The 19,022-nt window shown below is 43.0% G+C and overlaps 1 protein-coding gene across 1 annotated transcript in view; it reads left to right on the top strand.

The window, feature by feature from the left end:
* The window catches only part of LOC309550724 (cytosolic phospholipase A2 gamma-like), a gene marked incomplete at its 3' end in the record, with an annotated part of 188,761 nt that overhangs the window by 79,980 nt on the left and 89,759 nt on the right, over positions 1-19,022 (top strand). The window contains exon 8 of the mRNA XM_082251061.1: positions 258-308. Coding sequence (XP_082107187.1) covers positions 258-308 — 51 coding nt within the window. The remainder of the gene's footprint in view (positions 1-257; positions 309-19,022) is intronic.

Genomic DNA, 19,022 nt, shown 5'->3' with positions numbered 1-19,022 from the left:
TGTTGTTAGCCCTGGATGTCAGCTTTCCACAGCTTTTCTGGATTCCCAGCATGCTTTGCAGCTTCTCTATTGCTAGGGACTACAAATCCCATGGTACCTTGCTAATTCCTGTATTTTATCACCTCCCAGAAGGCAGGCTCTGTAAAATGCGTGACATAGCAGTGTCTACTCACAGGACATGGTGACTCCGTGTCCCAGAATTCCAGGAGGTAAAGTTAATTTGCAACCCTCACTAAGGCAGTCTTTTTTCTCTGCAGGAATGTGGGGCAGTGCGCCCGGCGCTGATTGGGTTCAGCTGTTCTTACGAGGTAGGTGTTCAACATTTACTGCTTAAAACTCTTCTACATGAAAGGATTCTCAGCTTAACAAATCTTACAGCCAGCTTCTCTCTAATTGACGCAGCAATTAAAGAATAATTTAAAAAAAATAAGAAAAAAAATAATAAAATCTCTGTTCCCGTTTTATTTACCTAAATCTGTGGTTACACAACACGCTGGTCCCGAGTGTTATATCCTACTTAGTGGAAGGTTCCATTTTTGGGTGACATGGGCATTTTCCTATTGGCTGCCCAGTGTGAGGTTCTCTCAGGATCTAGAAGACCAGATCATGTCATGATGAAGGGGACCATCGGCACAGCAGTGCTGGGTCACCAGTCTCCATTTCTGAAAGATGCACCTACAGTACTTGGTATTCTTTAACCACCTCAATACCGGCCCATAGTACATATACGTCCTGAGTTTAAAGCTAAATACCGGTGTTATGGCAGCAGATAGCTGCCATAACCCTGGTATTTTTTTAAACTGCAGGCGATGGGCTTTCAGATAAGGGTGGTCCCAGCGGCGGATTCGCCGCGAGATCACCCTCCGGGATGGTGGAAGGGGTGCCCCCCCCCCTCCTGCCACGTCCCGGTCCTTTTCCCCGCTTACCGGCAGCGGGGAAAAGGATCGGGTCCCGGATCCTCACAGACAGGATGTCGAGTGAGGGCAAGCTTGCCCTCACTCGACCCTATTGTCTTGGAGGACCGGAGCGACGGCAAACGTCGTTGCCGAGCAACCGGCTTAAAGGTCCCTTTTTTTTTTTTTGTCATTTTTTTTTTTCCTTTCTATCTTTATTAGTGTACTTGTGAGATCTGAGGACTTTTTGACCCCAGATCTTACAAAAAAGAGGTCCTGTCGTGCTTATTTCTATTACAAGGAATGTTTACATTCCTTGTATTAGAAATAAAAATGATCAATTTTTTTTTCTTTAAAAAACGGTGTAAAAATAAAAAATAATAAATACAATAAATAGTAAAAAAAAAAAAAAAAAAAAATTAAAGCATCCTGTCCCCTTTAGCTCGCGCGCAGAAGCGAATGCACACAGAAACCCCGCCCACATATGTAAACGGTGTTCAAACCACACATGTGAGGTATCGCCGCGATCGTTAGAGCGAGAACAATAATTTGAGCCCTAGACCTCCTCTGTAACTCTAAGAAACTCTAACTCCTGTAGAAATTTTTAAATTGTCGCCTATGGGGATTTTTAAGTACCAAAGTTCGTCGCCATTCCGTGAGCGTGCGCAATTTTGAAGCATGACATGTTGGGTATCTATTTACTCGGTGTAACATTATCTTTCACATTATGGAAAAAAATTGGGCTAACTTTACTGGTTTCTTATTTTTTAATTCAAAAAAGTGATTTTTTTTTTCCAAAAAAATTGCGTTTGGAAGACCGCTGTGCAAATACAGTGTGATAAAAAATATTACAATAATCTCCATTTTATTCTCTAGGGTCTCTGCTAAAAAAAAATATATAATGTTTGGGGTTTCTAAGTAGTTTTCTAGCAAAAACAACTGATTTTAGCTTATAAACACCAAGTGTCAAAAATAGTAGGCAAGTGGTTAAATATGTAAATTTGTGGGAGAAGGGTGGAGGAAGGGTGGGGGCGGGGACAATATTTGGCTGGAGAGTGGCTTTTTTTTCCCATCAATACATTTGAATTGAAAAATGACAACTTACAGAAGGTAGAGGACACAAGTTCATGTTTGTGACTGTTATGAGCAATATATTCGTGAGAACCATTCTAAGATAATCAAACTATAACCTTAGATTGTAAGCTCCTTGAGGGCAGGGACTGATGTGAAAGTGTAATGTATATGTAAAGCGCTGTGTAAACTGACAGCGCTATATAAGTACCTGAAATAATAATAATAATAACCCGTATCAATAAAAACTTGCCGACCTGCCATTGTCTATATACGGCAGTAGGTTGGCAGGTTCCCGTGAATCGCCGCATCTGTACAGCGGTCCGCGGGAGCAACCCTGGGGGGCACACACGCATCCACTTGCCAGCGGGGAACCTGATCCCCCGGGCCGGTGGCCGCAATCGCTCCCCGTGGAGAGACAGCGACAGTCTGCTGTTGTAAATACAGCAGACCTGTCAGGGTTACCTGATCCGAGGCTGAGGTGCTGAGAGGGCTCCCCTTGCGGCTCAGCGCGGCACACCCCTGGAGATGGTACAGAGGGTGTGGCGCCCCAAGTGGCACGGGTTACCAGCTGCAGGCAGGTAGGTAGAACCAGGAGCAATCTGAGAGCGAACTGTAACAGGCTGGAATCACAGCAGGGTATAAGTCTTTCAAGGGCTCTGAAGCAGCGGGGCTACCTTGTGCCGAGGAATAGTCTCTAGTAGCGGAGACAGGTACTGGCCGAGGTCTGGGACTGGAGCAGGCAGCGGGAACCGTGGTACAAGCACAGGAGACAACCAGAATAGCATACTTGCAAACTGTCCCTTTTTTCCTGGGACAGTCCCTGCAAATGGGAGCCTGTCCCATGTAATTTATATTGTCCCTGGAAGCCCCTGTTAATCAGGCTGCCCAAAAATGTTATGCAGAAGTAGTGCAGCTGAATGGGAGAATTATTCCAACCCTGCTACTGTGGCCTTAAGTTTGAAATTCCCTTTTTAATTTCCTGTAATTCTCTCTATTGAGTAGACTCTATAATCTGATAAGTAGGCGAGATTAATTATGCAGAGTGGGCGGAGCTTCGGGGAAGTGGGTGTGGTAATTGATAGCTGTGCTGCAAAGTGTCCCTGGAAACTTTTATTAAATGTTGGCAACTATGGAATAGCCGAGGTCTTGAAGCAAGCCGGGGTCATACACGGTAGGTAACAGAAGCAAGGTCAGTGGGAGAAGCCAAGGGTCAAACCAGGAGCAGGAGATCCAACGGAATCAGGAACAAGCCTGAGGTCACAACAGGAAATCCAAAGAGGAACACAGGAAGCTGAGAGATAATCCAGCAATGAGTCTGATCCTATGGCCAACTTTTACAGGCCTTTTCCCTGACAGGCCAGCAGAGGGCTATGTCAGTAGAGTCAGGAATGTCTATTGCTATTACTGGCAATGTTGCCAATTCTCCTACGGCCATTTCCCTGACAAGACCGTTGTTCTCTCAACACAGAACTCCTGTGATCCTCCAATTTAGGAACACAGGTCTCTGTGTTGATTGCATAAGCCCATCCCCCTCACAGTTGGAAAACATACCCCCTAGGCTCACATTTAACCGTTTGATCACCCCTGAGTTAACCCCTTTCCTACCAGTGTCATTATTACAGTAACAGTGCATATTTTTAGCACCGATTACTGTAGTTGTAACGGATCCTATAGTCTCTATGAGAGAGATCCGTGCAGCTTCTCCTGAAATCCCAGTCGAAGTAACACCAAGAAGTGAAAATAGCTCCCAATCCCCCAAACATGAGACGAGACTTCATGAAGGGGTAAAAACAAACTCTTTATTGAACAGTCACACAGAATTTATATACAGCATGGGCCTCCTCCTTCTCATCAAATTACCACACACAGGTCAGGGGTTGCCTGATTACATTATCATATGCAGATGAAATTGTATACAGAATTAGCCCGAACGAATTATCTAGCCATCTGAACAGAAGCAATGTGAGTTCATTAACATTTCTAAGGAATAACGAACACAACCAGTATTCTATTTCCATTCAGCGACTTAACAGATGACAATGGTTCAATCAACCTTAGCCAATTAACTTGAAGACGGCCATCCTTGAGCTCATGCAATATAATAAACATTATCCAACAGAGGGGTAAATCAGCATATTCAATGATGTCTGGAAGACAGGTGGTTGAGCTGATGACATTAGCATATGTTACAAGAAGTACACATCTAAGCATTGCTTTGAGTATTTAGGAGTCACAGACTTCATGGCAACAGGCCATAGGTCTTAGTGCCCATTCACACTACCGTGACTTGTCAGGCAACTGGTCAGCCTAACAAGTCGGGGTCCCTGCAGTGCTACAGGACCCATTCTAATAGGAGCGACTCAAGTCACTCCGACTTAGAAAATAGTTCCTGTACTACTTCGGGGCAACATCGGAGCGACTTGCATTGGCATTAATTATATGAAGTCCGTGCAAGTCGCGCCGAAGTTGCGGTGCACGTGACTTCACAGGTCGCCCCCAAAGTCGTGCCGCGGTAGTGTGAACCGGCACTTATAGTGTAAAGTGGGACCAAATCTTCATATTTCTTGGGAGATATTGTTGATAAATATTATTCTCCTTTACAGGCAAAACTCAGATTTTTTCACAGTAGTAATGTCACTGGTCCCCCCAAAAGTGTCAAAAAAGCCAGTTAGTGGTCCGATCTGAGTGCCGCAATGTTGCAGTCCCGCTAAAAATCACTGATCGCCGCCATTACTACTAAAAAGTAAATAAATAAATAAAAATGACATAAATTTTTCCCCTAGTTTGTAGACGCGATAAGTGTTGCGCAAAGCAATCAAAATACGCTCATTGTGATTCTTTTTAACCAAAAATATGTAGCAGAATACAAATTGGGCTAAAAGGATGAAAAAATTTGATTTTTAAATAGTTTTTTTATTGGGAATGTTATATAGCAGAAAGTAAAAAAATATTGTTTTTATTTTTTTTTCAGAATTGTCGCTATTTATTTTTTTATAGCTCAAAAAATAAAAACTGCACAGGGGATCAAATACCACCAAAAGAAATCTCTATTTGTGGGGAAAAAAAAAAAGACATAAATTTTATTTGGGTACAGCATCACACGACCGCGCAATTGTCCGGTAAAATAACGTAGCGCCGAATCGCAAAAAAACGGCCTGGTCATTAACCACTTAAGCACCGGAAGATTTTACCCCCTTCCTGACCAGGCCCTATTTTGCGATTTGGCATTGCGTGAATTTAATGGACAATTGCGCGGTCATGCAACGCTGTACCTAAATGAATTTGACATCCTTTTTTTCCCACAAACAGAGCTTTCTTTTGGTGGTATTTGATCACCTGTGCGATTTTTACTTTTTGCGCTATAAACAAAAAAAGAGCGTAAATTTTGAAAAAACAACAATATTTTTCACATTTTTTTATATGAAATTCCCCCCAAAAAATGTAAAAATCAAATTTTTTTAAAATTTTTGGCCAATTTGTTTTCTGCTACCTATGTTTGGTAAAAAAATTCACAATAAGCGTATTTTGATTGGTTTGCGCAAAAGTTATTGTGTTTACTAACTAAGGGAAAGATTTCTGTCATTTTTGGTGTTTTTTTTTTTAACGAGTAATGGCGGCGATCTGCGATTTTTTTTCCGGGACTGCGACATTGTGGCGGACAGATCAGACCCTTGACTGACATTTTTGACACTTTTGGGGGTACCAGTGACATTACTACAGTAATCAGTGCTATATATATGCACTGTTACTGTAAAAATGACACTGGCAGGGAAGGGGTTAATTTTATTGGAGAGGGAGGGGTTAATGTATGCCTGGTGCTTACTGACGTGTGTGGGGGGAGGGGACTGAGTGACACAAGGACAGATCCAGGGTTCAGCTATGCTGAACCCTGTTTGTCACTTAGGACAGATGTCACTGTTTACACAAGCGGGCGGATCTCCACACTAGATCCCCGACGATCGGGGAAGAGCAGCGGCGATCGCCGCTGCTCCTCCCCTGGCCCGACTCCCGCTGTGACTGAATACAGCGGGAGCGAGCCCCCAGTGGCGTGCCCGCGCCGCCAAGAAAGAGGAGTGTCTGATGACGTAGATCTACGTCGTCAGACGATAACGAGCCACTCTGCCGCAGTACTATTACCGTACGCAGACGGCAAGTGGTTAAGAAAAATCTGTTTATTCTGCGGGAGCGAGTAGAACACAGAAATACCCTTGCTTCTAGGTTTGTTATCATTTAGGAATTGTCATGTTACATGAGGTACAGAAAGGGAAGGTTTGGAGCAATGTTTTAGGAATGTTGGCATCCATAAGTAATTGAATACTTCCTGAGGTGGACTATTGAAGGAATTTTGTAAGACTGAAAAGGATAAAGGTTTGGAGTCATTTAGTAGATCCTCTATCCAAAGGACTCCGGATTCTGTCCACTTTTTAATGGATAAGTGGGGGATATGGAATTCGAGGGCTGAGATAGGGGTCTTGGTTTTTGTTTCAAGAGTCCTATAGACTTTTTGTTGAATTATGTTCTCCAGGCAGTAAATGCTGCTTTTATGGTAGCTGGAAGGGAAGAATTATCTATTTTCCTCCAGCTACAGTATCTGCTAGCAGAAGACTTTTGAGATCCTTAGCATGTATTATTGGGGATTCTATGTCTAGCCATACGTTGTCTGGGGATGGGGTGAACCATTGTTTTAGTTGGGTTAATTGAGTAGCAGTCCAGTAGTCTGGTATGTCTACGAAGCCCACACCTCCATACCTACAGTGTTTAATAAGGTGAGTGTGGGGACATCGAGGCTCTTCTGCCTTTCCGAACAAACCTCTTGTGTATGGATACAAGGGATTTTATATATGGGGAGTTCACCGGGATAGGCAGCGTCCTGAATAGATAAAGGATTTGCAGTAGAATCATTATTTTTAGTGTAGCCAATCTGCCCATCCAGAAGAGCTCGCATTTTGAGTATTGATGATTTTCACTTTGCAATTTACTAATAAGCGGCTTGTAGTTAGCCTCATTTAAATGTTTGGTAGGGAAATGTCAAGGTGATGCCTAGGTAAGGTATCCCCTTTGTTGACCAGGAGTAAGGGAAGTTCTGTGATAGGCGTATGCGGGCCCCATTTGGGATCCCAAGGTCTAAGATCAAGGATTTGGAAAAATGTACTTTGTAGTGCGAAATAGTGCTTAGAAGGTTTAAAATTTGATGGGCCTGGGGGAGTGAGGTTAAGGGATTTGTGAGCATTAGAATGATGTTGTCTGCAAAAAGGTTGATAACATGTGGGCGGGTGTGGAAAAAAAAAACAGAGATGGGATGGGTTCTAATAGTCTCAGCTAGAGGCTCTATCATCAAATTAAAGATGGATGGGGAGAGGGGACATCCTTGTATGGTACCATTTGAGATGGAGGAGGATTTGGAGAGAAGGATGGAGGGGTTGTGGGAACAGGACATGTCATTTTGGCCTAGGCAAGAATGGCAGTGGGGGATGGGCATCTGGGATAAAAAAAAATTAAACTGTCTATCATAGTATTTTTTAACTGTAATAATGTTTTTTTAAAATTAAAATAATGTTAAAAAATGTATTGTTTTACAGAAATGTACAAAAAACTGATCCAAGGCCTGACTGGAGGTAAGAAGACGACTTTAGGCCTCTTGGCAAATCCAAATCACCAGTAAAGTAAAATGTTGGGTGCTTCCTGAGGTCACCTACCTGTCTATTTATTACATCCCGTATGTCTGAGTTTACCCTAAAGAATGTGATAGGTTATACGCTCGCTCTTCCTTTTTTTGTTAATGTTTTAAATACAGAGATGTGAAGATATCCCAACACTGGAAACCTACAGAGACCCACTGACATTTTATTTAATTCTGCTTTAATTCCTCAAACCTCTTAAGCTATCAGCCCCACAGGGAGTGCGTTATTTTCAATTAGTTGCCTTCAGTGGTGGCTCGTGCTCCATGGGCTGGGGGGGCGGCAGGCAGACCACACCATACCCCCCCAGATGACACCAGCTCCAGCTCGCACACCATACCACCCCATCCCCCCCCATCGCTGGCTCACTCACCCTGGACTGACGTGGAGGGCAGGCAGTCGCGGCGGCTTTCCCCCGGCAGTGGCGGCGACAGCGGCTTCCCATGCATCTCCTCCCTCCTCCTTGGCCAATAGCATGGCTTTTTCTTTCGGCCTATCAGGAAATGGGTCTCAGGACCCGCTTCCTGATTGACTGGAAGGAGAATCAGTGTGATAATAGCGAATATTCATTCGCTATTGTCACACAACTGGGTGGGCTCAGGGCCCACCCTTTTTTAGAGCCTATTAGAGCCTCTGGTTCTAATCACATGCTTAAAAAAAAAACATTGGAATCAATGCTTCTGGCGCCCTGCTTGTAGCTTAGTGGGCCGGGCGCATGGATGGGGGGGCGGCGGCGGCTTTCCCCCGGCAGTGGCGGCGACAGCGGCTTCCCCTGCATCTCCTCCCTCCTCCTTGGCCAATAGCATGGCTTTTCCTTTCGGCCTATCAGGAAATGGGTCTCAGGACCCGCTTCCTGATTGACTGGAAGGAGAATCAGTGTGATAATAGCGAATATTCATTCGCTATTGTCACACAACTGGGTGGGCTCAGGGCCCACCCTTTTTTAGAGCCTATTAGAGCCTCTGGTTCTAATCACATGCTTAAAAAAAAAACCATTGGAATCAATGCTTCCGGCGCCCTGCTTGTAGCTTAGTGGGCCGGACGCATGGATGGGGGGGGCGGCGCCCCTGCGCCCCCAATGGACGGGCCACCGCTGGTCGAATTATAGACTTGAATTGTGCTCTTTAGCATTAAAAAGCAAGAAACAAAGTAATCAGCAAACACGGCTTCCCTCTTATAAGTATAAAACTGCAAAGGATATATAAAATACCGTTTTGAAACCATTAAAGTGCATGTAAACCCGATTAATTACCTTTCTATTTGCTCCCTGTTGAGCTCTGATGTATTCTGTAGGTGTATCAAGAAAAGTGTTTCCAGGAAGGAAAAAAAAATGGGCTTTTAAATGGGAACTCCCAAACAACATTCAAATGTAGCACAAAAATTTCATTACAATGTACAAAAATATTTTTATTATTCGTCATTCAGTGTTACAAACACATTCACATTAAAGCATGGGCCGTATACAGCCAATAGTACATAGCAGATAAAACAAAGACATAAATTACAGTATAACGAATATAGGTACAAGATATGCCAACATGTTTTGTGGTGTCCCGCTTCTTCAAGGCTTTTGTTTGTCCGCATATACTTTGCAGATGTCAAAAAAGGGAAGTATCGGATATTTTCCAGTAAGAGGGAGACCAAATAAGAAGTGCATCAAAAACCACGGGTACCCGAATATTGCTGCTCCAAAAATGTATTATACAGACTGAAGCAGAATGGGGGCCTAGCATTACCCAATTTATGGTGGTACTACCAAGCTGCACAAAAACCATGGGTACCAAAATATTGCCCAGGGATACATTAGGACTTTCCATTATAGAATGGAAAATCTACCCCAATAGGCTCGTCATTGTAAATGGGAGACAGCATTCATATATCCAGCATCGTACCATACAGATCAATCCGTCTCAGAGGCATATGGACCCACAGTCAGATGCCTGGGTCTCCCGAGACCCCACCATGTCAGCACTGGATCCACCCTCCCCCCCCTGGGTTCTAGTGCTGTCCATATGCCTCTGAGACAGATTGATCTGTATGGTACGATGCTGGATATATGAATGCTGTCTCCCATTTACAACGAGGAGCCTATTGGGGTAGATTTTCCTTTCTATAAGTCCTAACGTATCCCTGGGCAAGTGAAAATATTTGGGTACCCGTGGTTTTTGTGCAGCTTGGTAGTACCACCATAAACTGGGTAATGCTAGGCCCCCATTCTGCTTTAATCTGTATAATACGGTTTTGGAGCAGCAATGTCCTGTGCCCCCCCCCCCCCAGACAAAGCGAATGATTTTAGATTGAAATTTATTTAGGTGAGTTTTCTTCACTGGGATAGAGAGGGACCTGACGAGATAGAGAATCCTGGGACGGAGTGTAATATTAACGGAACTGATTCTGCCCAGCGAAGAAAGATCTTAGACCAGGCTTGGAAGTCTTCTTCTAGTTTTTTAAACATAGGAGGATAGTTTACGAAATATAAACTGTCCACGCTTCTAGATAGAATAATGCCTAAGGATAGAATTAGTGCTCCAAGAAAAGAAAAAGTGGGTTCTCAACCTGTCCACTAAAGAGGTCGGGACTGAAATATTTAATGCCGTGGATTTAGAGATATTGACCTGAAGACCTGAGACCTGTCCAAAGTCCCTAATTAGTTTAAGGATATTGGGTATGGAGATAAGGGATGAGGTAAGAAAAAGGAGAAGATCATCAGCGAATAACACACATTTGTGTTCATGTGGGCCGCATAGGACACCTTTAATGTCTAGATGATTCCTGATGTTTATAGCTAAGGTTTCAATTGCTATGGCAAAGATGAGTGGAGACAAGGGGCATCCCTGTCTAGTTCCTTTTGCTATTGAGATCGAATCCGAATAATGACCGAATAATTTCATCTGAGCATATGGTGTCGAGTAGAGAGAGTGTAATATTCTCAGAAACTTAGGGCCAAATCTCCATCTTTCTGAGGTCTCAAATAAATACGGCCAGGATACTGAGTCAAAGGCTTTTTGAAGGTCTATAGATGAAAGGAGGCCTTTTTGTCAATCGCCACCGTCCCATTGGGAATTAAGTATTGAGATGATGTTTATGGCCCTTCTAATTTGGTCTGGACTTTGGCGATTTGGTATAAAACCTACTTGGTCCTTGTGAATATATTGGGCTATAAAAGGAGGAGATTCTATTTGCTAAGATTTTCGTTAAAAAAATTTAAGGTCATTATTTATCAGAGATATTGGCCGGTAATTACCAAAGTCACTTGGATTCTTTCCTGGTTTAGAGATGACTGAAATAAAATCTGAACAGATCTTTATTTAAACAACATTCATTTTGGAGCGAAATGAAGAACTTGGCTAAATATGGGGCTAATGAATTACCAAATTTCTGATCATAGCAGTTGGAAAAGCCATCCGGGCCAGGAGCTGGATGTTTCTTGAGCGATTTGATAACTGCAATGATCTCTGCTTCAGAAATTGATTGTTCCATGACCTTAGCATGGGTAGAATCTAATTTGGGAAGATGAATATCGTCCAGGAAATGTTTCAAATCAGAGTTATCGACGACTTTGTTAGCTGTGTATAGTTTAGAGTAGAAATCCTGGAAGGTCTCCATTATTTTTGGGGGTGTTGGGTGAGTGTGCCCAGTTTAGTTTGAATTTTGGGGAAGGATGTATGACGGGGCTTAGGAAAAAGTTTGGCTGCCAGTTTTGAACCTATCCTGTGTTTTTGGGAGTAAAACCTTGCTATCCGCTGCTGAATTTAAAGAGCTAAATTGAATGCTATACATGTGGCATCTAGTTGTTGTAGTGTGCCTTGTGTGGGATTAGACTTGTGCTTTTGCTCAGAGACTGAAATTCTACAGTCAGTTTGTTAACTTCCATTCTGCGTTCTCTTTTAGCCTGGGATGATAGTTGAATCATTTTTCCCCTAATCACCGGTTTATGAGCTGCCCAGAGGACGTCAGCAGAAATGTCCCCAGTATCATTCAGTTGGAAAAATGTGTAAATTTCCTTATTAATAATCGTGCATTGGACTGGATCACTCAACAAGGCCTCATTAAGGCGCCAGTTAAATAGTTTTACGGGGTTCAACGGTTGAGTAAGGTATAGTAGAACCAATGCATGGTCAGAAATTGATGTATCCCTAATTTTAGATTTAGAGGCTTGGGGGAATAGAAGAGGACATAATAAAGATATTATCTATCCTGGCGTGAGTTTGGTGAAGGGCAGAAAAGTGGGTATAGTCCTTTACTCCTGGATTCAGTTCCCTCCAAATATCCGATAATCCCAAAGAATATAGAGATTTTGCTATTTTAAGGCTTTGTCTGGGAGGACATTTCGTTTTGGAGACACTGCTTGATGATTTATCAACAGATTGACATAGAGCCATGTTGGTATCTCCTCCAATGACTAAAAAACCTTCAAAGTGAGGTTTAAGCGATTAAAGCATTGTTTCAAAGAAGCATGCTTGGTTTTTATTTGGGGAATAATATGAAACAAATGTGTAGAGAGTTCCATCTATCGAACCTGATACTAGTAAATAGCGGCCTTCTGGATCTTTAATACCCTTGCTCATAGAGAAATTTAAGTGTCTAGAAAAACAGACTGCCACTCCTCGTGTCTTATTCTCAGCATTAGCCAAGTAGAAGTTGGGGTCTTTGTGGTGTATAAAAGAAGGATTATATGATTTAGGGGAGTGGGTTTCCTGTAAAAGTATTACATCTATTCTTTGAAAAATGTTCCGCTTCTTAACAGGGGAATGTAGCCCCTGGACATTATGGGTGGCTATACACAGGCCAGGGAAGTTATGGGTCCTGTTACAATCCCGTTTTAACAATCCCGTTCTCCATGGAGCTTGATGAGCCAAGGGTTGGAAGAAACCCAGAGGATTAGGAATGTTGTATGTATCCCAAGAAAGAGAAAAGGAGTTAGAAACAGAATGATAAAGAGAATAGTTTAAACAATTATGAAAAACTGTAGAAGAAGGGGAGGGCTCCCTGACCTTATCGAGGCCTGGTGGAGAACAACCCTGTCCTTCACTGGAGGTATAAATAGATGACCGCCAGTGAGGGTGTCTTCAGTCTGTCCAGAGGCGGAATACATTTTTCCACATAAGGGCAGAGTGAGGCACATGACATTCACTCCAGCCTCCCCGCCAAAAAAGGCTAAAGTCAATGAATAGTAATATTAAGAGCCCGCCGTCTCCCCCACCTTTGAGTATATTTCCTGCTTAAGGAAGAAAAAAAAACAAGATAAACTTCAGGTCAATGTAAAACTTAGCTACTGTTAAGTAACCTCTATCTTTATCAACTTTGTAAGAAAGCATATATGGTGGGAGGCCTAAAATCAGGTGGAGGTAGAAGCCCTAGGATGAAAGATCTTGAGCAAGAGTTATAAATTCAACAAAGTTTCCAGCTATGGTGGAAAACGCCATTCGGAAAAAATAAATAAATAAGAACTGAGATCCAGAACCAGGAATTAAAAGACCTGGAGAAAGGTCCAGTCTCAGGCTTTTGTTTTTGCCACATGGGGATAAGAGGACTAGGGGGGAAGGTCGTTTCGCTGATGTTGGCCCTTTTTTGTTGAGAGCAAGGCGGATTTTCCTGCAAGATCAGTTCCAGTTTTATAAGGATTCTTTTCCCTTCTGAGAAGGAGGAAAAGCCATATGATTTTTTGCGATAAGAGAAGTTCAAGCAGAAGGGGAATGACCATCTGTAGGTGATTTCCTTTTGCGTTAAGGTCAGTAGCAAAGGTTTTAGTGATCGTCTTCATTGAATAATGTACGGAGAGAGAGGTCTGCAAACACTTGGATCTGGGAGCATTGAATCAGTAGTCGATCTGAATTGCGGGACCGGCGCATAATTTCTGAATAAAAGTGCGTTTTGACTATAATGTCTCTGGGAAGACCGTCTGGACGTGGGGGTTGGAGAGCTCTATGAGCTCTGTCCAATTCCAAGTGGCTATCTTCAATGTCTGGTATGAGATCCTTTATAAAGGAACGAACAGCTGAATGGACATCCCTGATGGATTCGGGGAGCCCACTTATTCTAAAATTATAGCGTTTGGATCGGTTTCCAGTTCATCAATTTTAGAAAAAGTAGAGTCCAGTTGGTCCTGAAGATCTTGTATACGTGTGGTGTTCTGGTTAGTTCTAGCAATAGTTCAGTCCATTTTCTGTTCAATTACTTCTATTATGGCCCCCAATTGGATGATATCTTTATGTATGGTAGAAGTGATTTGTGCCAGACCCCTGGATAACATTTTGGAGAAGGAGGACATCATGGATGGAAAGTCATTTGGAAGAGGGGAACAGTCCTGTGCAGCTCCCCCCAAATATGTCTGGGCTTGCTAAAATGTCTCCCATAGGTGTTAGTAGAAGTTAATCCCCAGTCCTCTCTATTAGGGATGATCGAACGGTTCGGGTCGACCATCGGTTCGATCCGAACATTGGCTGTTCGAGGTTCGGCCGAATTCTGAACTTTTTGCTGAAAAAGTTCGGAATTCGGCAACCAGAACCGACCAAAATGCAATGGTACAGGAAATGGGCTTTAAAAGCCCGTGATTGGACCAGCACCATCAGTAAAAGCCAATTGAGGGGGCAGGAGAATGCTAGGAATGTGATTGGAGTGACTAGGGGGTCCATAGGCCAATCATTAGTGAATACGCCCCCCAGTATATAAGATAGCCCCGCCAAATTCCTAGCATTGTAATACAGGGACATGGAAGAGAGTGGACGCAGTTCTGTTACTTCTGCTACAAAGTGTCATTTAGCAATTTTTAGTGTGAGGAAAGGGATATCTAGTGTAGTTAGGGTACTATTTTCCACTATACTTAGTTTTAATAATCTAGTTTCTGCAGGGAAAGTTTTAAGTGTAAGGGGACCGTAGTGTTAACTGACTCTGACTGCTATGGCAGGGTGAGCAAACCCTTCCATTTCAGGGTGACCGCTATAGAGAAAAGATTGTTTCTCTTAGATCACTTTCAGAACAGGGATATGGGGAACAGGGATATGGCTTCTCGCCTGTCAGCCTGCTTTTTGCTGCAGGCGTTTATAGGGCTTTTGGAGATGTTTTTCAGATGTCATGCCTGAGATGTTTGGAGTCAGGCATGACATCTGAACTTCTGTGTAGGGGTATATATACACATACACATACATAGGTGTGAAAGTAGCAGAACACTATGCTTGCACTAATAAAATAATTAACAGGCATATGTCTCTGCTCCTATCACACCTATATGTGTGTAGGTGTATATATACATATAAGTGTGTGTGTATATATACCCCTATAGAGAAGTTCAGATGTTTTGCCTGCCTCCAAAGACCCCATAAAAAACGCCCAAAAAAAAACGCCTGCGCCAAAAAAAAAAAACGCCCAGGTGTGTTATTGCAGGGGTTTTTTTGGGCATTTTTTGGGGGTCTTTGGAGGCAGGCAAAACATCTGAACTTCTGTATAGGGTTATTTATACACACACATGTATGTATATATACACCTACACATATATAGGTGTGATAGGAGCGGAGACATATTGGTGTTCATTATTTCATTAGCGCAAGCATAGTGTTCTGCTATTTTCACACCTATATATGTGTATGTGTATATATACCCCTACACAGAAGTTCTGATGTTATGCCTGCCTCCAAAGTCCCCCAAAAAATGCCCAAAAAAACGATTGCTACAAAACCGGCAAGGTGTGAAAATAGCGGAGCCATATCCCTGTTCTATAAGTGACCTAATACAAACAATATTTTTTTTTCTGGTTCTGGACATGCTACAGAGCTGAAACTTCACAGGTACCCTTTTTAGACCCCCCAGACACTAAATCAAAAGAATTTTTTTTTTCTTTTTGCAATAATTGGCTCTCTATCAAAAATGACAATTTCTAAGAACTTTTTTTTGTGTAATTAATAGTCTCGGGGGCATGACCCAGAACCCTAGGCACTTTTTAGGGGCATTTATTGGGTTTTAGGGCTTCAAAATTGTGTCTTTTGATTACCGAAGTTTGGGTCCCATTGATTTCAATGGGGTTCTGAAATCCGGGCCGAACTTTCAGGAAGTTCGGATGTTCTGGCCAAACCGAACTTTTGAAAAGTTCGATTATCCCTACTTCTCTATCAGGGATTCAGTGGATGTTGGGGAATGTAAAGGCATAAGTGGATTACTCACTGTTAATACAGTGGGGTTGTGCTCCTCTCCTCCTGATTGATCCTGGTCTGCAATTGATCTGTCCTCCTCTGCTGCAGGGCCTCGTTGAGCTGCCAGCGCCATATTGGAAATATCCTGTGTCCCCGGTCTGGGCTCCAGAAGTCTGGAGAGATACCTTCTAGTGGATTCTCTGGACATTTAAGCTCCGCCCTATCTCCTGTGTGACCCGTGTCTTAGTTGGAGAGAGACTATGGGCTCCAATGCAGCAGTGGCGGGGAGAATTGGGCCGGAGCAGTGTGGAGCTCCTGCACTACATGTCCATCACGGAGGTCTTGCGCATGCGCACTACATTTTTGTACATTGTAATGAAATGTTTGTGCTACATTTGAATATTGTTTGGGAGTAACCATTTAAAAGCCATTTTTTTTTTTCTTCATGGAAATAATCTTTTCTTATTTCAAATATATATATAGGGCTGGTGTCTCCCAAATCAGTTTTGGCTCTCATATTTATACCATAATGATATAATAACCATACTGTAGGTGTAACACCCTCCTAGTTAGTGTAGGTTGGTAGGCAAATTTAGTTTAGCTCCTCTGTAGCCAGAGGAGCAGCAGTTGATTGCTCTAGTCTGCTCAATGTTTCACAGGCTGCTGATATAATTTTTCCTCCCTGCAATCTAGAGGATTCTGGAATCACAGTCAGTGGAAAAACAGGGGGGCCGCTTGAATATTTATGGGGATCCAGCCAATTCCTGGGGAGGTGTGTCCAGTAGATGGTTAGAGAGCCCATAAATAGTTTGAGGCCTATGTATTTAGTACGTCCTGGGTTCAGTCCTACAAGAGGGATCCCCTGTCTAGGGGGCTATGCCCCTTAGGGCAATTTGCTGTAATGGTATTCAGGAGTCATGGAGGTCCCAGCTGTAGCATAGCCTGGGAGGCTATTCCCAAAGTTTGGTCTGAGATTATCTTATGGTCTGGAAACCTCTCTGAAGAACGCCAGACCTGGAGGAGAGCCTGGTGGATATCCGAAGAAGGCAACTGATGATCCGATCCGAGTGAGTACTGACCTGAATCCAGAGCCCTAGTTACTTAGTGCACTCCTCAGTTCCCAAAAAAGAGGTCTCAGCCAGTAAAATATATATGAGTATTAAATATTCACGTGATCGTGCCTGGGTATTAGATCAATATTAGTATAAATGTGAAAAAGGAAAAATGAGCTGCTCCTCAAAACAACAGTGGGTTGTGAGAAATGTGATAATGGGGAGACAGCGCTCAAGTTGTTATTTGTAAATTGTACAATATGTGAATCAATTCAATCACTACAGGTGAATAAATAATATTAAAACAATTTCACTTAACCACTTAAGCCCCGGAGGATTTGGCTGCTAAAAGACCAGGGGGTATTTTGCGATTCGGCACTGCGTGACTTTAACGGACAATTGCGCGGTCGTGCGACGCTGTACCTAAACGAATTTCACGTCCTTTTTTTCCCACAAACAGAGCTTTCTTTTGGTGGTATTTGATCACCTGTGCGATTTTTTGATCATGCGCTATAAACAGAAAAAGAGCGTCAATTTTGCAAAAATAACAATATTTTTCAAATTTTTTTATATGAAATTCCCCCCCAAAAAATTTAAAAATCAAAATTTTTTAACATTTTCAGCCAATTTGTTTTATGCTACATATTTTTAGTAAAAAAAAAAAAATGGCAAAAAGCGTATTTTGATTGGTTTGCGCAAAAGTTATCGCGTTTACTAACAAAGGGAAAGATTTTTGTCATTTTTGTTGTTTTTTTTTAACACGTAATGGCAGTGATCTGCGATTTTTTTTGTGGTACTGCGACATTGCTGCGGGCAGATCGGACCCTTGACATCATTCATACATCGGGGAGAATGACCGGCGGCTTGTTTACACTAGCCGCCTGACTTTCTCCCTCTCCCCCGACATCGGGTCCACCGGTCACACGCGGGGGGGGTCCGTGACCCCTCGGGAGCGCGCCTCCGGGGACGCGCGCTCGCTCCCTAGACCCTCACAGGCTAGCGACGTAGACCTACGTCACTCTGCCTGTGAGGGGCTGACCGCCGCAGTAAATACTTGTCCGGCGGTCGGCAAGTGGTTAATAAACATATCTAAACACAATCTGGTGGACCAGTGGGTTACCCCTAAAGTGCTCAAATCCTAAGGTGATTGTGCTTATAATAACAAATTATATTGCATATACAATCCTTGTGTCTTTAAAAGTGCAAAGGTGCAACAAACAGTTCTGAGTGATTGTTTTAAGGTGCTTGGTATTCAATAGAGATGGATTTCCACATGGGAGATAGGGGAAGGGAATCCATCCCCGTTCGAGAATGTGGTGGTCTCAGTGAGCCCTAAAAGAAGCAGGGAAACTCATGGTGCAGTATCAGGGATCACCTGATGACGTCATACGCTTGATGACGAAATGCATCGGGGTCCCGTGCTATGCCCCACGTCAATTCCAGTATGTGGAACACAGCCGGAACGCAAACTGGCAACAGCGCTGTTCTATGATTCGGCTGTTCCTTTCATACTGAAATGTAAGTGACTACTAATTTAATAAATACCGCACTTATACATACTGCACCATGAGTTTCCTTGTTTCTTTTATGGCTCACTGAGACCACCACATTCTCGAACGGGGCATACATCGGAATCCCACCCAGCCCTCTTCCAAGCTAACGGAACGCATTCCCGGACACACTTCCAGCGGGGAGGTACAGGAATACCTGGAACCACAACAGAGAGACCATTTACCTACGCTAGACCCCAAGGGGTCGTTTGGTAAGTGGGCTGACGGTGACGGATTCCCTTCCCCTAGCTCGCATGTGGAAATCCATCTCTATTGAACACCAAGCACCTTAAAACAATCACTCAGAACTGTTTGTTGCACCTTTGCACTTTCAAAGACACAAGGATTGTATATGCAATATAATTTGTTATTATAAGCACAATCACCTTAGGATTTGAGCACTTTAAGGGTAACCGACTGGTCCACAAGATTGTGTTTAGATATGTTTATTAAGTGAAATTGTATTTATTCACCTGTAGTGATTGAATTGATTCACATATTGTATAATTTACAAATAACATCTTGAGCGCTGTCTCCCCATTATCACATTTCTGAGCCAGTAATGAATCTAATGGGAGCTCTCTGTCAGATCAATGTAAAGATAAATGTCCTCGGTCAATTCAACTTCCTGGGGTATCCCATGTCCCCA

Source organism: Pelophylax lessonae (genome assembly GCF_965119305.1).
Source record: "Pelophylax lessonae genome assembly, chromosome: 1".
In the NCBI taxonomy this organism is placed as follows: domain Eukaryota; kingdom Metazoa; phylum Chordata; class Amphibia; order Anura; family Ranidae; genus Pelophylax; species Pelophylax lessonae.
Note: the sequence above shows the minus strand (reverse complement) of the source record. Positions and strands in the feature narration are given on the sequence as shown.